The sequence below is a fragment of the Brassica rapa genome, chromosome A04 (genome assembly GCF_000309985.2).
Source record: "Brassica rapa cultivar Chiifu-401-42 chromosome A04, CAAS_Brap_v3.01, whole genome shotgun sequence".
Taxonomy (NCBI): domain Eukaryota; kingdom Viridiplantae; phylum Streptophyta; class Magnoliopsida; order Brassicales; family Brassicaceae; genus Brassica; species Brassica rapa.
Genome location: NC_024798.2, coordinates 20,709,203 through 20,725,701, shown reverse-complemented (window position 1 = coordinate 20,725,701; position 16,499 = coordinate 20,709,203). Strand labels below are relative to the sequence as shown.

The 16,499-nt window shown below is 34.8% G+C and overlaps 6 protein-coding genes across 9 annotated transcripts; 3 read left to right on the top strand and 3 right to left on the bottom strand.

Moving 5' to 3' along the window:
• Nucleotides 1-140: 140 nt before the first annotated feature.
• LOC103866088 (endochitinase At2g43590) lies at nucleotides 141-1,838 on the bottom strand. Its single transcript, XM_009143960.3, has 2 exons — nucleotides 1,222-1,838; nucleotides 141-750 (listed from the first exon to the last, which is right to left on the bottom strand). The coding sequence occupies exons 1-2, from the start codon at nucleotides 1,598-1,600 to the stop codon at nucleotides 347-349; spliced, it is 783 nt and encodes a 260-aa protein (XP_009142208.1). The 5' UTR covers nucleotides 1,601-1,838; the 3' UTR covers nucleotides 141-346.
• Nucleotides 1,839-2,248: 410 nt separating this feature from the next.
• Nucleotides 2,249-5,741, bottom strand: LOC103866089 (endochitinase At2g43610). Its single transcript, XM_009143961.3, has 3 exons — nucleotides 4,691-5,741; nucleotides 3,827-4,342; nucleotides 2,249-2,302 (listed from the first exon to the last, which is right to left on the bottom strand). The coding sequence occupies exons 1-2, from the start codon at nucleotides 5,139-5,141 to the stop codon at nucleotides 3,948-3,950; spliced, it is 846 nt and encodes a 281-aa protein (XP_009142209.1). The 5' UTR covers nucleotides 5,142-5,741; the 3' UTR covers nucleotides 2,249-2,302; nucleotides 3,827-3,947.
• Nucleotides 5,742-5,761: 20 nt separating this feature from the next.
• LOC103866090 (F-box/LRR-repeat protein At3g26922-like) lies at nucleotides 5,762-10,614 on the top strand. Of its 2 annotated transcripts, XM_033290587.1 has the most exons (5): nucleotides 5,762-8,305; nucleotides 8,675-8,757; nucleotides 8,869-9,712; nucleotides 9,827-9,928; nucleotides 10,047-10,614. In XM_033290587.1, exons 2-5 carry the CDS (start codon nucleotides 8,702-8,704, stop codon nucleotides 10,164-10,166), a joined length of 1,122 nt encoding a protein of 373 aa, XP_033146478.1. In that variant the 5' UTR covers nucleotides 5,762-8,305; nucleotides 8,675-8,701; the 3' UTR covers nucleotides 10,167-10,614. The 2 variants fall into 2 exon arrangements, with proteins under 2 accessions (XP_033146478.1, XP_009142210.1); XM_009143962.3 differs by having other exon boundaries at nucleotides 5,762-8,757.
• Nucleotides 10,615-10,811: 197 nt separating this feature from the next.
• LOC103866095 lies at nucleotides 10,812-12,419 on the top strand. Its single transcript, XM_009143969.3, has 4 exons — nucleotides 10,812-10,937; nucleotides 11,023-11,288; nucleotides 11,698-11,949; nucleotides 12,029-12,419. The coding sequence occupies exons 2-4, from the start codon at nucleotides 11,058-11,060 to the stop codon at nucleotides 12,299-12,301; spliced, it is 756 nt and encodes a 251-aa protein (XP_009142217.1). The 5' UTR covers nucleotides 10,812-10,937; nucleotides 11,023-11,057; the 3' UTR covers nucleotides 12,302-12,419.
• Nucleotides 12,028-13,913, bottom strand: LOC103866094 (signal recognition particle 14 kDa protein). The gene is made up of 5 exons (XM_009143968.3): nucleotides 13,694-13,913; nucleotides 13,310-13,389; nucleotides 13,053-13,146; nucleotides 12,871-12,980; nucleotides 12,028-12,642 (listed from the first exon to the last, which is right to left on the bottom strand). Exons 2-5 carry the CDS (start codon nucleotides 13,310-13,312, stop codon nucleotides 12,478-12,480), a joined length of 372 nt encoding a protein of 123 aa, XP_009142216.1. The 5' UTR covers nucleotides 13,313-13,389; nucleotides 13,694-13,913; the 3' UTR covers nucleotides 12,028-12,477.
• Nucleotides 13,914-13,950: 37 nt separating this feature from the next.
• Nucleotides 13,951-16,104, top strand: LOC103866093. Of its 3 annotated transcripts, none has more exons than XM_018658589.2 (7): nucleotides 13,951-14,197; nucleotides 14,647-14,854; nucleotides 14,958-15,011; nucleotides 15,120-15,403; nucleotides 15,484-15,550; nucleotides 15,643-15,711; nucleotides 15,802-16,104. In XM_018658589.2, exons 2-7 carry the CDS (start codon nucleotides 14,711-14,713, stop codon nucleotides 15,931-15,933), a joined length of 750 nt encoding a protein of 249 aa, XP_018514105.1. In that variant the 5' UTR covers nucleotides 13,951-14,197; nucleotides 14,647-14,710; the 3' UTR covers nucleotides 15,934-16,104. The 3 variants fall into 3 exon arrangements, with proteins under 3 accessions (XP_018514105.1, XP_009142215.1, XP_018514104.1); XM_009143967.3 differs by having other exon boundaries at nucleotides 13,967-14,197; nucleotides 14,683-14,854; nucleotides 15,123-15,403; XM_018658588.2 differs by having other exon boundaries at nucleotides 13,967-14,197; nucleotides 14,683-14,854.
• The last annotated feature ends 395 nt before the right edge of the window (nucleotides 16,105-16,499 follow it).

Here is a 16,499-nt window from a genome sequence, read left to right as displayed (position 1 = left end):
GGTCAGCTGACATAATAGTAAGTGTGATTGAAAAATATAGTATTTTTATTCACTGAAATTTCAATAAAGTTGATATCATAGAAATATATGGAAATTATTCACAAGTGACGTCTCATATTTATGCGCATATATATCACAAGTTTTGAAATATTTTTATATTATTATATTAGTATAACTGTTTTTTTTTTTGAAATTTCCACAAATACAATATTCAAATGAAAAGAGATGCTCTAGCAAACTAAAAATTAAACCGTCCCTTATGTAAATTACCATTTTTATTTATTAAATAATGACAAAATAGCCTAGAAAGTTATGGATCCGTGAAGAAAAGTCGTTGTTGACATTTCTAGCAATTGATGTTGGCTCCTGGGTCCACACCCAGCTGTCTACAATAGTCTCTATAGTTTCCCGTCCTTGCACTAACGGCACCCGAGTTCCCACCGTCACATTCCTTACCATTGATGGCTCTAATGGTGGCTCCAAATCCTTCCTTCAGTACCGGCCTTAGGCTCTTCATCCAAAACCACAAACCCGTCCTGAAAGATACAGTTGAGTTGCTACCTACTAGTTCAGGCTGGCTCAGGAGGGGGAGTTTGAGAGTATCGCCACACTCTCCGTACATAAAGTTCGATGATAGTTGGATAGGACCACGACCGTAGTAGCCTTTTCCCGGTACACATGGGTATTGCATGTTGTTCTCGTCGCAGTAGTCCCGTGACGTCCCATTTACCTCCTCTATGTAGCAGAAATCTAAAGGTGGAGAGACATATCAAGCTAATTAATTGGTACCAACTGAGATCAATATTTCATATATGTGTGTGTGTGTGTTTGTTTTTGTATATGAAGTAATATATAGGAGTCTAAATCTTTAGATATTTCAATGATTTTTTTTGTCACGAGATATTTCAATGATTTAATTATTGTAAATTTATTGAATTCTATGCCTAGCAGCTTTCATCCCCAACTAAGACTATTTTTTTCTTAGAAATAGAAAGAATATTATGAAGATAAATTTTGATTAAAAAAATTATTTTTATCTCTAAATAAAAAAATGTAATTAGTATTTTCTATATTTTTTCTTAAAGGTAGAGAAAACATATTACAATACTTTAATTAAAGTATATCCGAACAAACAAAAAATAAGAAAGAGAAAAAGAACCTATTGAAGGGAATAATAGTTCTTGCTGACAAAAAAAAGAAGAAGGAATAGTTCTTACGCACGTTCGGTCTCGTGAGTAAAATGAGCAAACATGGCAGCGATCTCGAGCCGGGTAACAATGCTATTGAAGTTTAAGGTAGTATTAGCGGCGCTAAGAAAAGATTCACGAGTGTAGAATCTTTTTCCGGCACAGCCATTACGGGATTGGTTAATAATTCCGTCAAAGAATTTTTGAGTCACAATCTTCTCAACAGGTTCTCTACTTGTTCTGCAAGGACCTGATTGGCAACCGGAACCACAGTGCTGGTCGGTGATATCACAATAACCATGTTGACTGCAGCATAGGATTGGAGAGCAGCCGCAGAACTGCGACTTGGCAGTTTGGGAGTAAAAACCGAAGAGGCAGATGAGAAAAACTGATGAGATTTTTGTGAGAGCCATGTTTGTGGATGAGAAGAATAGGAAGAGCTTGAGATCGTTTATAGTGGAAGCTGTGTGGTGGTTTCTTCTTGTTTGGTCATTTAATTTGACTCTTCAGCCTCGAAGATTATTCAATGGTTTGGCAATTTTCATTTTTTCCTCGAACAAGATACATATGGTAAATATTCTCATTTTTGTATCATTACTGAATACTATATACATATTACTAGGATTTCCTGAATAAATCGAACAAACAAAAATTTTACATTTTTATTTTACAAAAATTATCCACTCATTAGTTTATATACACAAACATTTCTTACAAAGAATTTGATTCAGGCATTCCTGAGTTTTTATATATTAACGTAATGCTTAATAGACTACCACAGGTCCATAGTTGTTGCGTCCACAACACCACCACCATCTCGCCGCCTGGACCGTGGTCAACATCATATCGTTTCGAATTAGTTAACCTCAAAAATTTACCTTCGTGGTTCAAATCCAGCATTTTCTTATTCTTTTGGGGTTCTGCCTACTATATATTTTTGGATAATATTTCGGAATACAATATTTTTATTTTATAACTTCAAGATAATTTCAATCGAACCATATTATGTATAAAATATAATCGTATCATAAGTGTTCTATTGTAGTCAGAAAAGTGTTTTATGTGTAAAAAGGAAATATGTTTATTGGATAATGACTTGTACAAACAACACAATATCAATACTATTAAATTAGGAACATGACTTATTGATAATGGTTATGTCCAACAATTAAATTTTTTTATTTAAAGAGCCTTTTATTATCCTTTATGTATAACTGTATCAAATTAAATAACCGTAAATGCTTTTTATGAATCAATATATATTTGTAACTTCATGTCCACAATTCTCGGCTCTCACCACTTCTTTCCAGTATGGCTGCTTTGCGTATACATAATACGGACAGATATATATATACAACAATTATTCTTTCCTTTTGGGTTTTTAACAGATGTAGATTGTTAACTATAATATTATTCTATTATACCAAAATTATGATTGAAAACTGTTACATGTTATTCGGTTCCGTTTGCTATGTAAGTATTCCACCCAAATTATTTATGTATGCTATTGAATAATCTGAACCTTTTTCTGAGAATTTCAACCTTTTATTTGATTAATATAACATGGTACTCTATATAATTATTTATATATGCAGTTACATTATTGATACATCTTTCTAAAATGATATGTTAATTACTCATTATAGTTACGACTATAAATATAATAACTGAATATATTAAAATATTAAAAATATATTTTTCAATAATTTTGTTTTTCACCATTTCTAAATAAAAATAAATAAAAATAAATAAAAAATGTATTTGAAAATTAAATTCAAATACATTTTCAAAATTTAAAAATTATATTCATCTGTTTATATAAATATTCATCTACTCTAAATATTAATCTATTTATATAAATATTTATTCTATTAAATTAGAATCATGACCACTTTATATAAGTATAGTCCAACAATAAAAATTCATGAATTAATTAAGATAAATAATAAATATAAATAGTTGTTTATAAGAAAATTTAAATGATTTAATCTATCTACTCTATTAAATTAGGAACATTATATTATTATAGAAGTATTACTTATAAAATTATATTCTATGGGTTTTAGTTTAATGGATTTTAAATAGGTTATTCGATTAAAAATATTTATTAAATGTGATTTTACTTAAAGTTAGTGAAGACCATTTACACACACACATATATATATATATATATATATATTTAACAAAATATATTAAAAGTTTTCTTTCAAATATTTTTCAAAGATTTTGTTTGGCTTTCGGTGTAGGTTGGATTTGATATTGATTTTCGGATATCACTTTAAAAACCGTTCGAGTATATAGACCAAACCTAATAATGAGACATTGATTTTCGGGTGAATTTCGAGTCTGGGTTTTTGGATACAAATATTCTTAACTAATTATGTTAGGTAACTATAAGAAAAGATAATATGTTGCCAAACTTTAGGAATATATTTTAAAAATAATTTCTGAAATACATAGGACATAAGTGTATGATTACGCAACTTGACATATTTAATATAGTTATCAAAAAATATGTTAAATTAAACTAATATTAAATAAAAATATGATTACAAAAAATAACACAAATTTAAAAATTAAATTTTAAAAAATTATATATATATATACCCGCCCTTTTGAAAGGGCGGGTCAGAATCTAGTTAGTTACCTTAAGACACATCATATAGTGTATGACCAGTAGTCTCTTATTTTCTTTATTATTCGACACATGAAATCTTTAAAACACACACACACACACACTTAAAAACCACATTGAGTAGATCAACACTTGAGGTTGGTTCCAGGAGTGACCCCAAGCTTCTTGCAGAAATCCAAGTAATGGTTAACCCTGCTCTGCACTGCGGCTGGACGCCCACCGTCGCATTCACCACCGTTGATCCTCCTCGTTGTGGCTCCGAAACCTCTGCTCAAAACCGGACGCACATTCAAGTTCCAGAACCACATGGCACACTTGAAAGCCACGGTTGGGCTACGAGCCACCATATCTGGATCCTTCAAGAGAGGAAGTCCAAGGAACTTTCCGGCTGCACCATAGTTGTAATTCCATGTGATTTGGATGGGACCACGACCGTAGTAGTTCTTGCCCGGTTGACATGGATACGTTTTGCTCGGTGAGCAGTACCTTCCTCTAGCTATTTCTTCTTTGTAGCAAAAACCTTTACATAACCCGAAGAAAGACATTTTTATTTCAAAACATGAAATGGATGCCCCAATTAATAAATATAATGTTACCAAAAAAATTATATATGGAGTATGTTTTGCAATAAAACTAGCAGGCTTATATTTATGAGGATGATTCCTGTGTATGTAAATTTCTTCAACTCTCGAGATTAGTCTCTAATATAACCTAAGGTGTTTGCATATATTTGCCTGGAATTTTTTATTTAAAAACTAATCTCTATAACTATAACTATAAATTATATAAGACCAAAAAAGCATAACTATAAACTATCTATATAATATTTTCTGATGAAAAAATGATAAGAGTAAACGTTGAAACATACTTCCAGATTCATGAGAGAACTGAGCCAACATGGCTGCAATCTCACGCTTAGCGACAGTTCCTTTGTAGGCTGGAAACGATTGAGCGGCCGCAATGAACGCCTGGCGAGTGTAGAAGCCTTTGGCTGGGCAACCATTTCCAACTTTGCTCATGATGCTGTTAAAGAACGCTGGTGTGACAACGCTTGCTATGGTACCACGTGGACCAGCGTTTAGACCGCCGCTACCGCTGGGAGTAGGAGTAGGTTTAGGTTTTGATTTGCAAGGTCCATTCTGGCATCCCGTGCCGCAGTAGGCGTTTGTAGTGCCACAATATCCCCACCTGCTGCAGCACATGTTGCCTTTACATCCAGTTTTACCGCAGTTTTGCGAAAACGCGGTTTCTGCTAAGATGGTCAAGGTGAAGAGGAGAACGATGAGAGCGTTTTTCAGGAGCATTTTTTGGGACGCCATTTTTTTATATTTTTTGATGGAGTGTTTTGAAGGGTGAGTTGTGTAGAGAAATGAGGAGGGTTTGGGATGTATTTATAGTGTAAATTTGGTGATATCGAATTATGTTTGGTCAAGTATAATATGTTTTATAAATAAGTCATGACCCATTCCTTTTTCTTGTAGTTGTGATTCAAATACTATGATCATTTGAATATGGACTTGGTAATAACGTTTAGCTGAATTAGACTAGGAGACGAAACTGAGGATAATCTTTTTAAAATAAATAAATAAATAAATAAGTATGGGATTGGGTCGGTTTAAATAAACTGACATCCTATACTATTGAAAAATAATTTTATATCTTGATATGTCTAACCAGGAACAAAGAAAGTTGTAAATGTGTGCATTCGTATATACAGTTAAACTGATTAGTTCAAAAGCCTCGATCCAATTTGACTAAAACTGAAGTCTAAGTTTCTTTTGTCAAATAATTCAGATGAAAAGTACTATAAATTTTACATCATACATGATTAACATAAAAACAAAATTTATATATAAAAGGTTGCTTCAAGATGTTATTATTACATAATGTATGCATGTGTTTGTAATATGTTCCTGCAGGTTCTACGATCGCTTGAGACCTCCGTATACGAACTTTTTCTAGTAAATATTACAAACAAAAAACTGTACATATGGAATTGCTTTTTTGGTCTAATATGGAATTGTTTATGGTAATAAAATCATAGTTAAAAGAAACAATGGAGGGTGATGAAAATGACTAAGTTAAGAACATCAACCATGTTGGGTTCATGTCGTGGTATATTTATTTAAGTGTTTAAAACTTACTATATATTAGTCCTCTTTAATACATACGATGTTATCCGAAAATATATAGTTTTGTGTAAAAGACTTTTTCTTCTTCGGCGAGTAGATCAAAGCCATTGGAGTAAAAGATTTGTTAAGGTACGCATGCTGGTCAACTTAACTTTACGAATTCGCCAAATATTTATAAAATAGTTACAATTTAACCGCTATGAAATAGAAAACCATTCTTTTCTGGAGAATTTCAAAACATCGAACCATATATTTCTGATTGGTTGCGTGGAGAACGTTCAATTCAACATGGTTAAATTATTTTTATAACATCAATACACGATAGATGTTGCTCAAAAAAAAAAAAAAAGAATACACGATAGATTGTTATTAGACGAGTATATATAATGCTTACTTGCGGTGTACGTATAAAATCAAGGTATGTGATACGATTGTTTTTCAAACCTGTATAACACGATTAATTTAAGTTTAAGGTACTTAAATCCTCATAATAATAGAAATCTATATGCATATTAGAGGCGAATACATCATTAGATTAATATAAGCACGTACAAGTAAATGATAATGTTAATGCTCTTACGTGATGGTAGTTAACATTCTAAATCAGCTTATAATATATGAATATCAAGGGGTTTACTTCGCGAGTCACGACAATAAAGAGGTTTACTTAGCGCTAATTAAGGATCCTTGGAATGCGTTGACTTGGCCCTATCCATTGAAAGTCAACTCAAGCATGTCACATGCTCACATGAATAAACTCTCTTTTCTTTTGTCTGGTCAAGATGTAAGAACTTATTACTATTTCTTTTAGACATTCATGTGCTTTTTCTAAGAAAATAAGTTCCAGTCTTTCGATTCGTAATTTTTAAACTGAAAGTGTAATATTTACGATGATTTCACGTTACCCAAATCATATACTCAAATTCGGATTTGACCTCGAGATCAATGGTACCCGTTTTTATTTTATTTTAAGTTCATTATTCAACAGATTATTTGTTTACATTTATTGAAAATGATGGTTAAAACAAGAGGAAGAATACTAGGTAGTTTTCCTTTTTTCCAGAAAAGGGTAAGAAGACTAGCTAATTGGGATCTTCTTTCAAATTAACCAATGGGTTTCATGGAGTTAGATAATGTGATTTCAAATATCGATTCAAAACAACTTATTGCACGTAGTTATTAACCTCTCATATCGTGGGGGTGGGGTGGGCCAGTGGCAAACCCTATAGTACTAGTCTAACTTATTTGCATATGTAAAACCCAAATAAGTTAGACATATGTGTCTGCAGCAAAATGTGAGTATAAAACTAAGAGTCTGCTTTAACATATGCTAATTAATTAATTTCGGCAATAAGACTAAAAAGTAAAAAATTAATGTGAAAATAGTTGTCTTAGACCATTTCTAATGTATTTTGCTATTTTCACCTCTAAAATAGGGGAACTCTATAATAGAAGTGAGATATGCTCCAATGTATTCCCCTAAAATAGCAATCTCTAAAATATAGAGTAAAAAATAGAGGAATGCTATTTCTTCCTCTATAAATAGAGGAAAAAATAGAAATCTCTATTATAGAGGAAGAAATAGAAGTGGGTTGGAGCAATTTCACCTCTAAATGCTATTATAGAGGTGAAAATAGCAATGAGTTGGAGATGCTCTTAGAGAAGAATCAATTCTCTAGAAATTTTAGTAAGGTATTTGTGACCACCTCCAATTTTTTATTTTATTTTTTAAATCCAGGCACATCATTTCTCAGTGTAGATTTTATCAATCCCACATTTTATTCATACACAGTTTTTTTTAAATAAAACTTCATAGATATGTTCATGTAAAATGTGATTTATTTTTTATTTAAAAATAAATGAAATAACTTTTTACTTTCCATAAAACTTAAAAGTATCCTTAATATATATAAATCAATTCAAAAGGTTAAAAATATGACTAGACATAAAACCAAATTCTTTCGGAACTTTCTAAATTTAAAGCACATGTTTAGTGTAGAATCAAAATTGAACCGAACTTAAACTAAACCGAAAACATCGATAAAATCAATTGAACCGGTTTGGTCCACCAACTCAATTTAAACGACACCGTAAAAACAATTGAACTGCCTCGTTAGCTCTTTCACTGCTCCTTAGTCTTCTCCGGCGATTGTTTCCCTTTTCTCTCGAATTCTCGTTCTAAGAGAAGAAAGCATTGGGAAAAGAGATGAGTTTCGCTTATACGACGTTGTTTTCCACAGGGGTTTTGCTTCTTTCGATCTCAGCTTCTTCTTCTTCTTCTCCGGTCTCTCACGACTTCAACGTGACGGCGGCATCCACAATCTCGTCAACGAATTCGACCCTTTCACCAGGTTTTCTTCTACCCTTTTTTTAAATATAAATCTTCTACCACAATTTTTACACTTGCTGTTCATGCAAGGATATTGTTTTTCCCGTAGTTTTATTTCTACGACATGCATATAGTTTATCATTCAGTTGTTTAGTTTTGCTTTCTGCTACAAGTTAACTCTGTACCTTCTGACACAACTGGAAAAATGGTAATAAAACATATCATTTTTCAAAAATAAATAAAAATAAATAAATAAATAAAATGTTGTAGTATTTTTACACCTGCTGTCCATGCAAGGATATTGTATTTCCCCGAGTTTTATTTCTATTTAAACTCTTTATTTGTTTTCATTTCAAATCATTTCAATCATTGTAATAAAAATCTTCTTTAGTGCTTAACGACAAGAATTGAAAGAGAGATGAGTTTCACGAAAGCTAATTGTTCCCGACCATCCTGCTACTCTCCTGCCACAAGGTAGTAAGCTTGATTCTGTAATTAATTTATTCTATGAACCGAACCACGCTACACAGTGTTTGTCAGCTCCAAATCGTATTTACCTCTTTTTGTTTTTGTCTTTTATAACAGATCTGGTCCAAGTTTGGACAGAATCAGTCAGTTGCCAGATGATTTGCTTGTGAAGATCTTGTCTTCACTTCCAACAACAAAAGACGTCGTAGCCACCTCTGTTTTGTCTAAACAGTGGCGGTCTCTTTGGAAGATGGTGCCTAGGCTCAAGTTCATTTGCGAAAGGCCCAACGATCTTCAGGGATTTGAGGATGGTGCACGCATGACTATGCTTTCACTCCAGGCTCCGTATCTACAGAGTCTGCATCTCGATGTTTCATTTAGCCAAGGTTATATCGATCATCATATAGATCTTAATAAGTTAGTTAAAATTGCATGTGGACTCCATGTGCGTGAGTTGGTGATCAAACTCTTAAGCCCAGGGCTCTTTATATTCCATAGTTTGGATGAATGTGAGACTCTAGAAACCTTGAAACTTCGTGGTAGCGAGGAATCCATTACTCTAGAGGTCCCTTCTCCGTGTTGTCTGAAGTCTCTTAGAACTCTGCACCTTGAAGATGTGGTCTTCGATGACGCTGTTATGGACCTTTTAGCTGGATGTGTTAGTCTTGAAGATTTGATGGTTTCTCGATATGGTCATGATGATGTGGAGACTTTCACCATTGCGGTGCCAACTTTACAGGACCTAGCCATAGACGATGAGGTTGGTGAGGGTACTTGCTCTAAGTACGTGATAAATTCGCCTTCTTTGAAAAAATTGAAGATCACAGCGTCAATTGAGTCTGGATCTTGTATGATTGAGAATGCACCTGAGCTGGTGGAGGCAAAACTTTTTATCAAGGAAGTGATTCTGGGAGAATCACTCTCTTCAGTCAAACGTCTTTCCTTGAGTACACACATGGAGGTATGTTTTTTTTTTCGTAATAAATTGAGTTTGTTGTTGTTATTGTTTATGGATTTATTACTAATACTGCCTAATTCATAATTTACGGTTCCTGCTGGTTTCATCTTCAATCAGCTGGAGTATTTGCAGCTGTTTACATGTGAACTAAAGTCCTGGAATTTTCTAATGCTCATGCTTGACAGCTGTCCTAATTTACAAGTTCTTGATATCAACAGCGTAAGCATTGCAACAGTTCATCTTTCATATAATAAATTAGCAGCAGCTCGTTTTAAGGGTTTGATGATCTAATTAATATATTGTATAATATACATTGTTGTTGACTTGTTGGTTTCAGGACTATCATATGGAAATTCCATGGACGCCACCAAACCATGTTCATGAATATTTGATCCCTCTTAAGGAATTAAATTGGTACGTAATTGAAAGGATATACGGGGAAGAGGCGGCCAAATAAATCCTATCGAATGCAAGGCGTTTGGAAAATTTTACTTTGCTCATGTCCAGCAGGCAAGACGAGTGTTTTCCCGCGGAAGAAAAACTTAAGGTGCGGCATGACTTCGAAGGTTGGTGTCCAGATGATTGCAAGTTTGATTGCAAGTTTTTGAGTGATTCTGATTCTCTCTCCCATTGTCGCTTTTGATTATTGGTTGTTTCATGTCATTTTGTAATATCTATCTTCCATTTTGTGACTACCTCAAATCGTATTTTAAAATCCATGCACATCAGTTCTCAGTGCAGATTCTATCAACCCCACATTTTATTAATTCATACAGAGTTTTATTCGATAAAACTTCATCGATTTGGTCATTTAAAAAATGTTATTTATTGTTTATTAGAAAAAAATGAAATAGTCGTCAAAAAAAAAATGAAAACTTCCTATAAAAATATCCTTGATATATAAATCAACTCAAAACTCAAAAGGTTTAAAATATGAATAGACACAAAACTAAATGCTTTCGAAACTTTCTAAATTCAATGCACATGTTAGTGTAAAATCAAAATTAAACCGAACTCATAATAAACCGAAAACATCAGACAAAATCAATTGAACCGGTTCGGTCCACCAACCCAAGTTAAACGACACCGTAAAAGGCCTCTTTGGAGATAGATAAAAACATAGGGATCGCTTCACCGTTGGCTCTTCACTTCACAGCTCTCCATCTTCTCCGGCGATTGTGTTTCCCTTTTCTCTCGAATTCTCGTCCCCGTTAAGGCTTTCTACAAGGTAAAAATCATCGTTTCTCACTCGGTATTCGCGTTTCTATCGAGCTTCTGATGATGCCCATTAGGGTCAATTTTGAATCTTGCAGTTAATGCAGTAAGAGAAGAAGAATTGGGGAAAGAGATGAGCTTTACTCAAGCTAATTGTTTTCGACCGTCCTACCACTCTCCTGTGACGAGGATACGTCGAGCAGCTAATGGTGTCTCCACCAGTGGACCTATTAGAGCAACTGCTTCAGTGTCTACTCTGTTTTCGCCTCTGTTAAGTCACCGGCGTAGTGGGAAAGGGAAGCAGAGTTCTGCTGTTTGCTTGTTTGGTGGGAAAGATAAGTCCAATGGTGGTGGTGGTGACGAGGTCTGATGCTTTTTCCTCACTTTGAAAGTTATGTTCTTTTGTGTGTTTGAATGATTTTGCTTTGTGACTAGTTCTGTTCTTCTCTGTCTGAATGATTATGCTTTGTAATTAGTTCTGTTCGTCTCTCTGTCTGAATGATTTTGCTTTGTAACTAGTTCTGTTCTTTTACTTTGTAGTTATGTTCTTTTACTTTGTAACTAGTTATGTTCTTCTCTGTCTGAATGATTTTACTTTGCAACTAGTTCTGTTCTTCTCTGTCTTAATGATTTTACTTTATAACTAGTTCTGCTCTTCTCTGTTTTAATGATTTTGGATTTTACTTTGTAACTGGAAAGTGATTTCTTTTAGCGGCAGATCGTTGCTGTTCTGTTTTCATGTTTTTCAGTTTGTAATGATTGTTTTTCATTAGATATCACCATGGAAAGCGATAGAGAAAGCTATGGGGAAGAAGTCAGTTGAAGATATGCTGAGGGACCAGATTCAAAAGAAAGACTTTTATGATACTGAAAGTGGCGGCAATGCTCCTCCTCGTGGAGGAGGCGGTGGTGGTAACGGTGGAGAGCGTCCTGAAGGGCTAGGAGGAGGAGAAGACGGTGGTTTCGCTGGGATTGCTGAGGAGACTCTGCAAGTTGTTCTAGCCACCTTAGGCTTCATCTTTTTGGTAAAAACAACACTAATTTCAAACTTAGCAATATACAAGTAATCATGCGTTGATTGATCGAGTGTTATGTTTTTGGCAGTACACTTACATTATCAATGGGGAGGAGTTGATGAAGCTTGCGAGAGATTACTTCAGGTTTCTTACGGGAAAGCCTAAGACTGTTCGGTTGACACGGGCCTTGGATGGTTGGAATAGATTCATGGATACCATGTCGAAGCCGAGAGAGTATGACGAGTACTGGCTAGAGAAGGCGATCATCAACACGCCTACCTGGTACGACAGTCCCGACAAGTACAAGCAAGTCCTCAAGGCTTATGTCGACTCAAAGACTGATGAACAACAGTTCGATTAAACACCCTTGTCAGTTTCGCTTTTGTTACTTGAAGAGATACATAATCACAATTGAGGTTTCCTTTTTAGGTTTGTCTTCAGGCTTTTCAATAAATGATTAATATCTTTTCAAAATTCAATTTATAAGCAACAACTGCAAATCAAATGAGAATACAAAAGAAAAAAAAAAAGAGAAGATCAAAGTTTCTTGGGTTTAGTAGTGGTTGAAGAAGTGCTTTCTTTCTTGTCTGCTTCTGTTGATTTCTTCCGGTCTTTCCTCTCCCTCTTCTTCAAAGCAGTCATGTGAGCTTTAAGAATGGTGGCATATGATGCTTGAAATCTCTGGTGATCCTTGGCCCCAACCTTAAAAAAAGAAAGCATTGCAATAAGTAAGCTTCAGTGTAAACTTTAAAGACCTTAGTCCATAGTAAACCAGTAGAATGAGCAGAGGGGATAAGAAAGAATGCTATCTGGTATAGTTATCCATTCAACAATCATTTGACTAATGGATATGATGGTCTACTCATGCATATAGCTGGGAAAAAACCATGGTTGTAGAATGTAATCTTGAGATCAACGAGTAGAACATACCGAAGTAGAAATAGTTTTCTTAGCATCAGTAGCTCGAATAAGGCATCTGTACTCTATGGATTCTCCAGCAGCGCTCAGTTTCCTCTTCTGCAGCTTAGACTTCAAAGATGCTGCTAACACAACAAGTAATATATACATGAGATTTTTTGGAAAGAAGGTCCAGATGAGATTGTCAAGCTTACATCTTTTCAAAGTGACCCACACAGAACCTTTCTCTTTGCTTTTCTCGAACATGCTCGTGAGTTCATTCAGAAACGGATCCAACTGTAGTAAAACCTGAAAAAAAAACAACAAACAAGAAGACATAAAAAAAGTTTGTTCCTTCATTAAATCCCAGCAAACACACTCATAACACCAGTAGCTAAGAAGAGCGCAACACACACAGACACACTGTTTACAATACTTCATCTTGTGTAGAGCTATGGGATCGAAAAATTACCATTGTTGAAAATCTCAGCTGGATACTTGTTGCAGATCCTCAAGCACTGAAAAAGAAACTTCTTCTTCTGTTTTGGATCACTGAGGAGAAACCAAAAAAAAAAAAAAAAAAAAACATAACACAGTTAGAGATCTGATGCAAAATTGACTTTGCCTATATATCAATAACTTCACAGTGAACCAAATTGCTCATAAAAATTCAGATCCTGATCGAATTCGAAGCTAATAAGACGGTAAAACGTAAAAACCCTAAGATCATCAAAGATTCTGAACAAATCTACAACATGCAGGAGATGGTAGAATTCAATTATTTTCAAATCAGATTGAGCTGCAACGTTCCGTTATCTGAAAACCTAAAAGATGCAAGAATCAAAACTTCACGAACCGGAGACTAGAGAAGCTGATGGTCTGCTTTCGAACACCCACCGGTCGGAGAAAGAGAAGAATATCTATATAAATAAATAAATATAAAACTTGGTGTGAAAGTACTTGGGCTTTATAACCAGACTAATGGGCCTTTTAAGCAAACTAATGGGCCTTCTTAGCCACAACAAGTTCTAAGACCATCTTCAACCAGGGTGCTTAAGGGGAATGCTTAGCTTAATAAATATTTAAAAAAAAAGAAAAATGGGATTAATGTGAAAAAGCGGTGCTTAAAGAGGAGGTAGAAGAACCGGTGCTTGTGGGACACGTGTTGGATCTTAGTCGAATTGGCTCGATCCTCTCCCTCTCGTCTTTGTCGAATTGGCTTGATCGCCTGGTTCGATCGGTACAAAATCTAGCCCAAGGTCAAGAACTCCTTCTCCGACATGTTCCGCTGCTACAGAGACGTCATGAAGATGTTCATTTCGTCGGCCCTCTGCAGCTCGTCTCCTATCCTTCGATCCAGGTAACCCGTCTCAACTCTCCGACGCCATGGAATCAAGCTTTTCCATCGCCGGATCCTCCACCATCGTGCTCCAGATCCGGGAGAGAAAGCTTGTGAGCTCCAATGGCCATTCTTGGCTTATTTTCAAGTCTGGTTCTTTGTCTTTGGATAATTATTTTTTGATCCCAAAACTATCAGATTTGCAGAACAGACCTCTCTAATTGACCCCTAATCTTTCAATTGTGCAATTTTAACCCAAAGTAATTTTTTTAAGAACCTTTAGGTAAGCAACTAGCATTGAGGCACAAAATTTGGGTGTTTCTTATCTAAAGTGCTTATCAACAATTATATATTAAAATAATCATCAAGCAACTCTAATGGGATTTGTGGTTAATCATGCTCTAAAAACCCTAGCAAAGAGGTTTAAACGCTGCGCGCGCTCTCTCTCTCTAACTCAGCTTTCTTCGTAGCTGATGAATAGAAAACCCTAATTTATACAACCTCAGAAGCATCTCAGAGGAAAACATAACAACGATGGGGAGTAAGGTGGAGAGAGGTAGCGTAAGCACGAAGACACGCAAAGAAATCGACGAACACGAGATCGATCTTCCACCAGAGTCTCTAGCGACAAGTATTGCTGATGGAACAGTGCAAAATGTTGTCAAAGACACAGTCGAGGTATAAGTTGCATCTTACTTGCTGTCACTTTGAGTTTATTCTCTTAGGAGTTGTTTGACGACACTTCCTTTGTATCCTCTTCTTGATCTCTCTGTTGATACAGCCAGTTACAATCAATAAATCGACCAGGAAAAAAGGAGAGAAAGGCAAGCACCAGGTGAAAAAAAAAACTCATCAAAGTTCTTGCTTACTGCCACAGTTCCTTTGTTATCACCGTTGCTGTTCTGTTTAAGTTGAACTAATAATCACATGCTTTTCTTTGTAGCAGAATGATCAAGTTAGTGAGGAAATGTTGAAACTCCGAGCTGCTCTACAAGGAAAGTTAGGAAGCAATGGAGTTTTTGGTTCTACTGTTTCCAAGTCTCATAAAGCTCAAAAACGCCAGAAACGTAGAAAGATTGAGCTCAAAGTTTTGGCTGGGGCTGGTGTGAAATCAGAGGAAGATGGTAGGAATGAAACTGAGGTATTTGAATCAGAAGATGAGTTTTACAAACAAGTGAAGCAGAAAAAAGAAGCTAAACGAGCTGCCAAAGCAGAGATCTATTCAAGGTGTGATTGATTATGTTATGCACTACTTTTTTAACCTTTGGCAGAGACCGTTACATATGATGTGTGCAATGCTGTTTCAGGGAACCATCATCCAACTTGTTATTATTACCAGAAAGTGTGCAAGGAAAACGTTTGATTTCAAAAGAGGTTAGAATGTTCCCCAAACACACATACAACAACATCTTCTGTTTCATCTCTAAACTTTCCTATTTTTTTTTATTATCTCCACCAAAACCTAGATTTTGAGTAACAGAGGATTGACTCGACATCGCAACAAGGACAAAAAGAACCCCAGAAAGAACTACAGGGTAAAGTAAACTCACTTGGATTGTTAGTTTGTCCATTGTTAGTTTATTTGCCTCAGCTGACATGTTTTGGGACCTTGGTTTTGTTTGCAGGACAAGTACACTGACAAAGTCAAGAGACGTGGAGGTCAAGTCAGAGAAATCAGGAAACCTTCTGGTCCATATGGAGGAGAAGCCTTAGGTATCAATTCCAACATAAGCCACAGCATCCGAATCAAGAATTAGCCTCTTCTCCCTGTGCCATCTTGTTCCTCTTCTTTGAATCTTTTATTGGATACTCTACTTTGCGTTTCACTCTGATTCATTGCTTGTAAAATTCGTTTACCTTTCAAGCAAGTTAAAGTGTTCATCCAATTTCATAGATTTTTTCTTTTTAAATTTTCAAATATATGATTATTCGATTGGAAATGTAAAATCTACGATTAAAAATCTGAATCCGATGTGTTATATCCAAATCTGATCCATACTTACAATTTTATTTAAATGGGACATATGAGATGTTATAAAAAAAGAACCGAAATCTTAAAAACTTGACCGAACAACAGCGGGTACCCGAATATCCATGTCTTGACGTAAACATGCATTTTTATCTTTTATTTAATTAAATTTAAGCTGTTTTAATTTATCAAACATTAATGAAGATAGTTAAATATAAATTATGCTGGTAATAGTTGAATACTATGTATTATAACATGTGTATGCATTTTTATTTTTTGTTTAAATAATTAAGATAGTAAAATAAGTTTTTTTTCCCTATTAGTTGTATATATTATTTTGAATAAAGTATCAAC

What these genes read in the sequence shown, in the direction of transcription:
- LOC103866088 (XM_009143960.3), bottom strand. Translation starts at nt 1,600, where the DNA reads ATGGCTCTCACAAAAATCTCATCAGTTTTTCTCATCTGCCTCTTCGGT. An exon ending in TTTTACTCACGAGACCGAAC is followed by an intron (nt 751 to 1,221) that starts GTGCGTAAGAAC and finishes CTCCACCTTTAG; the next exon opens with ATTTCTGCTACATAGAGGAG.
- LOC103866089 (XM_009143961.3), bottom strand. Translation starts at nt 5,141, where the DNA reads ATGGCGTCCCAAAAAATGCTCCTGAAAAACGCTCTCATCGTTCTCCTC. An exon ending in GTTCTCTCATGAATCTGGAA is followed by an intron (nt 4,343 to 4,690) that starts GTATGTTTCAAC and finishes GGTTATGTAAAG; the next exon opens with GTTTTTGCTACAAAGAAGAA.
- LOC103866090 (XM_033290587.1), top strand. Translation starts at nt 8,702, where the DNA reads ATGAGTTTCACGAAAGCTAATTGTTCCCGACCATCCTGCTACTCTCCT. An exon ending in TGCTACTCTCCTGCCACAAG is followed by an intron (nt 8,758 to 8,868) that starts GTAGTAAGCTTG and finishes CTTTTATAACAG; the next exon opens with ATCTGGTCCAAGTTTGGACA. An exon ending in CCTTGAGTACACACATGGAG is followed by an intron (nt 9,713 to 9,826) that starts GTATGTTTTTTT and finishes ATCTTCAATCAG; the next exon opens with CTGGAGTATTTGCAGCTGTT.
- LOC103866095 (XM_009143969.3), top strand. Translation starts at nt 11,058, where the DNA reads ATGAGCTTTACTCAAGCTAATTGTTTTCGACCGTCCTACCACTCTCCT. An exon ending in ATGGTGGTGGTGGTGACGAG is followed by an intron (nt 11,289 to 11,697) that starts GTCTGATGCTTT and finishes GTTTTTCATTAG; the next exon opens with ATATCACCATGGAAAGCGAT. An exon ending in CCTTAGGCTTCATCTTTTTG is followed by an intron (nt 11,950 to 12,028) that starts GTAAAAACAACA and finishes TGTTTTTGGCAG; the next exon opens with TACACTTACATTATCAATGG.
- LOC103866094 (XM_009143968.3), bottom strand. An exon ending in GTGGGTCACTTTGAAAAGAT is followed by an intron (nt 12,981 to 13,052) that starts GTAAGCTTGACA and finishes TTGTGTTAGCAG; the next exon opens with CATCTTTGAAGTCTAAGCTG. An exon ending in AGAAAACTATTTCTACTTCG is followed by an intron (nt 12,643 to 12,870) that starts GTATGTTCTACT and finishes TCTTTTTTTAAG; the next exon opens with GTTGGGGCCAAGGATCACCA.
- LOC103866093 (XM_018658588.2), top strand. Translation starts at nt 14,118, where the DNA reads ATGTTCCGCTGCTACAGAGACGTCATGAAGATGTTCATTTCGTCGGCC. An exon ending in GAGAGAAAGGCAAGCACCAG is followed by an intron (nt 15,012 to 15,119) that starts GTGAAAAAAAAA and finishes TTTTCTTTGTAG; the next exon opens with CAGAATGATCAAGTTAGTGA. An exon ending in AACGTTTGATTTCAAAAGAG is followed by an intron (nt 15,551 to 15,642) that starts GTTAGAATGTTC and finishes ACCAAAACCTAG; the next exon opens with ATTTTGAGTAACAGAGGATT.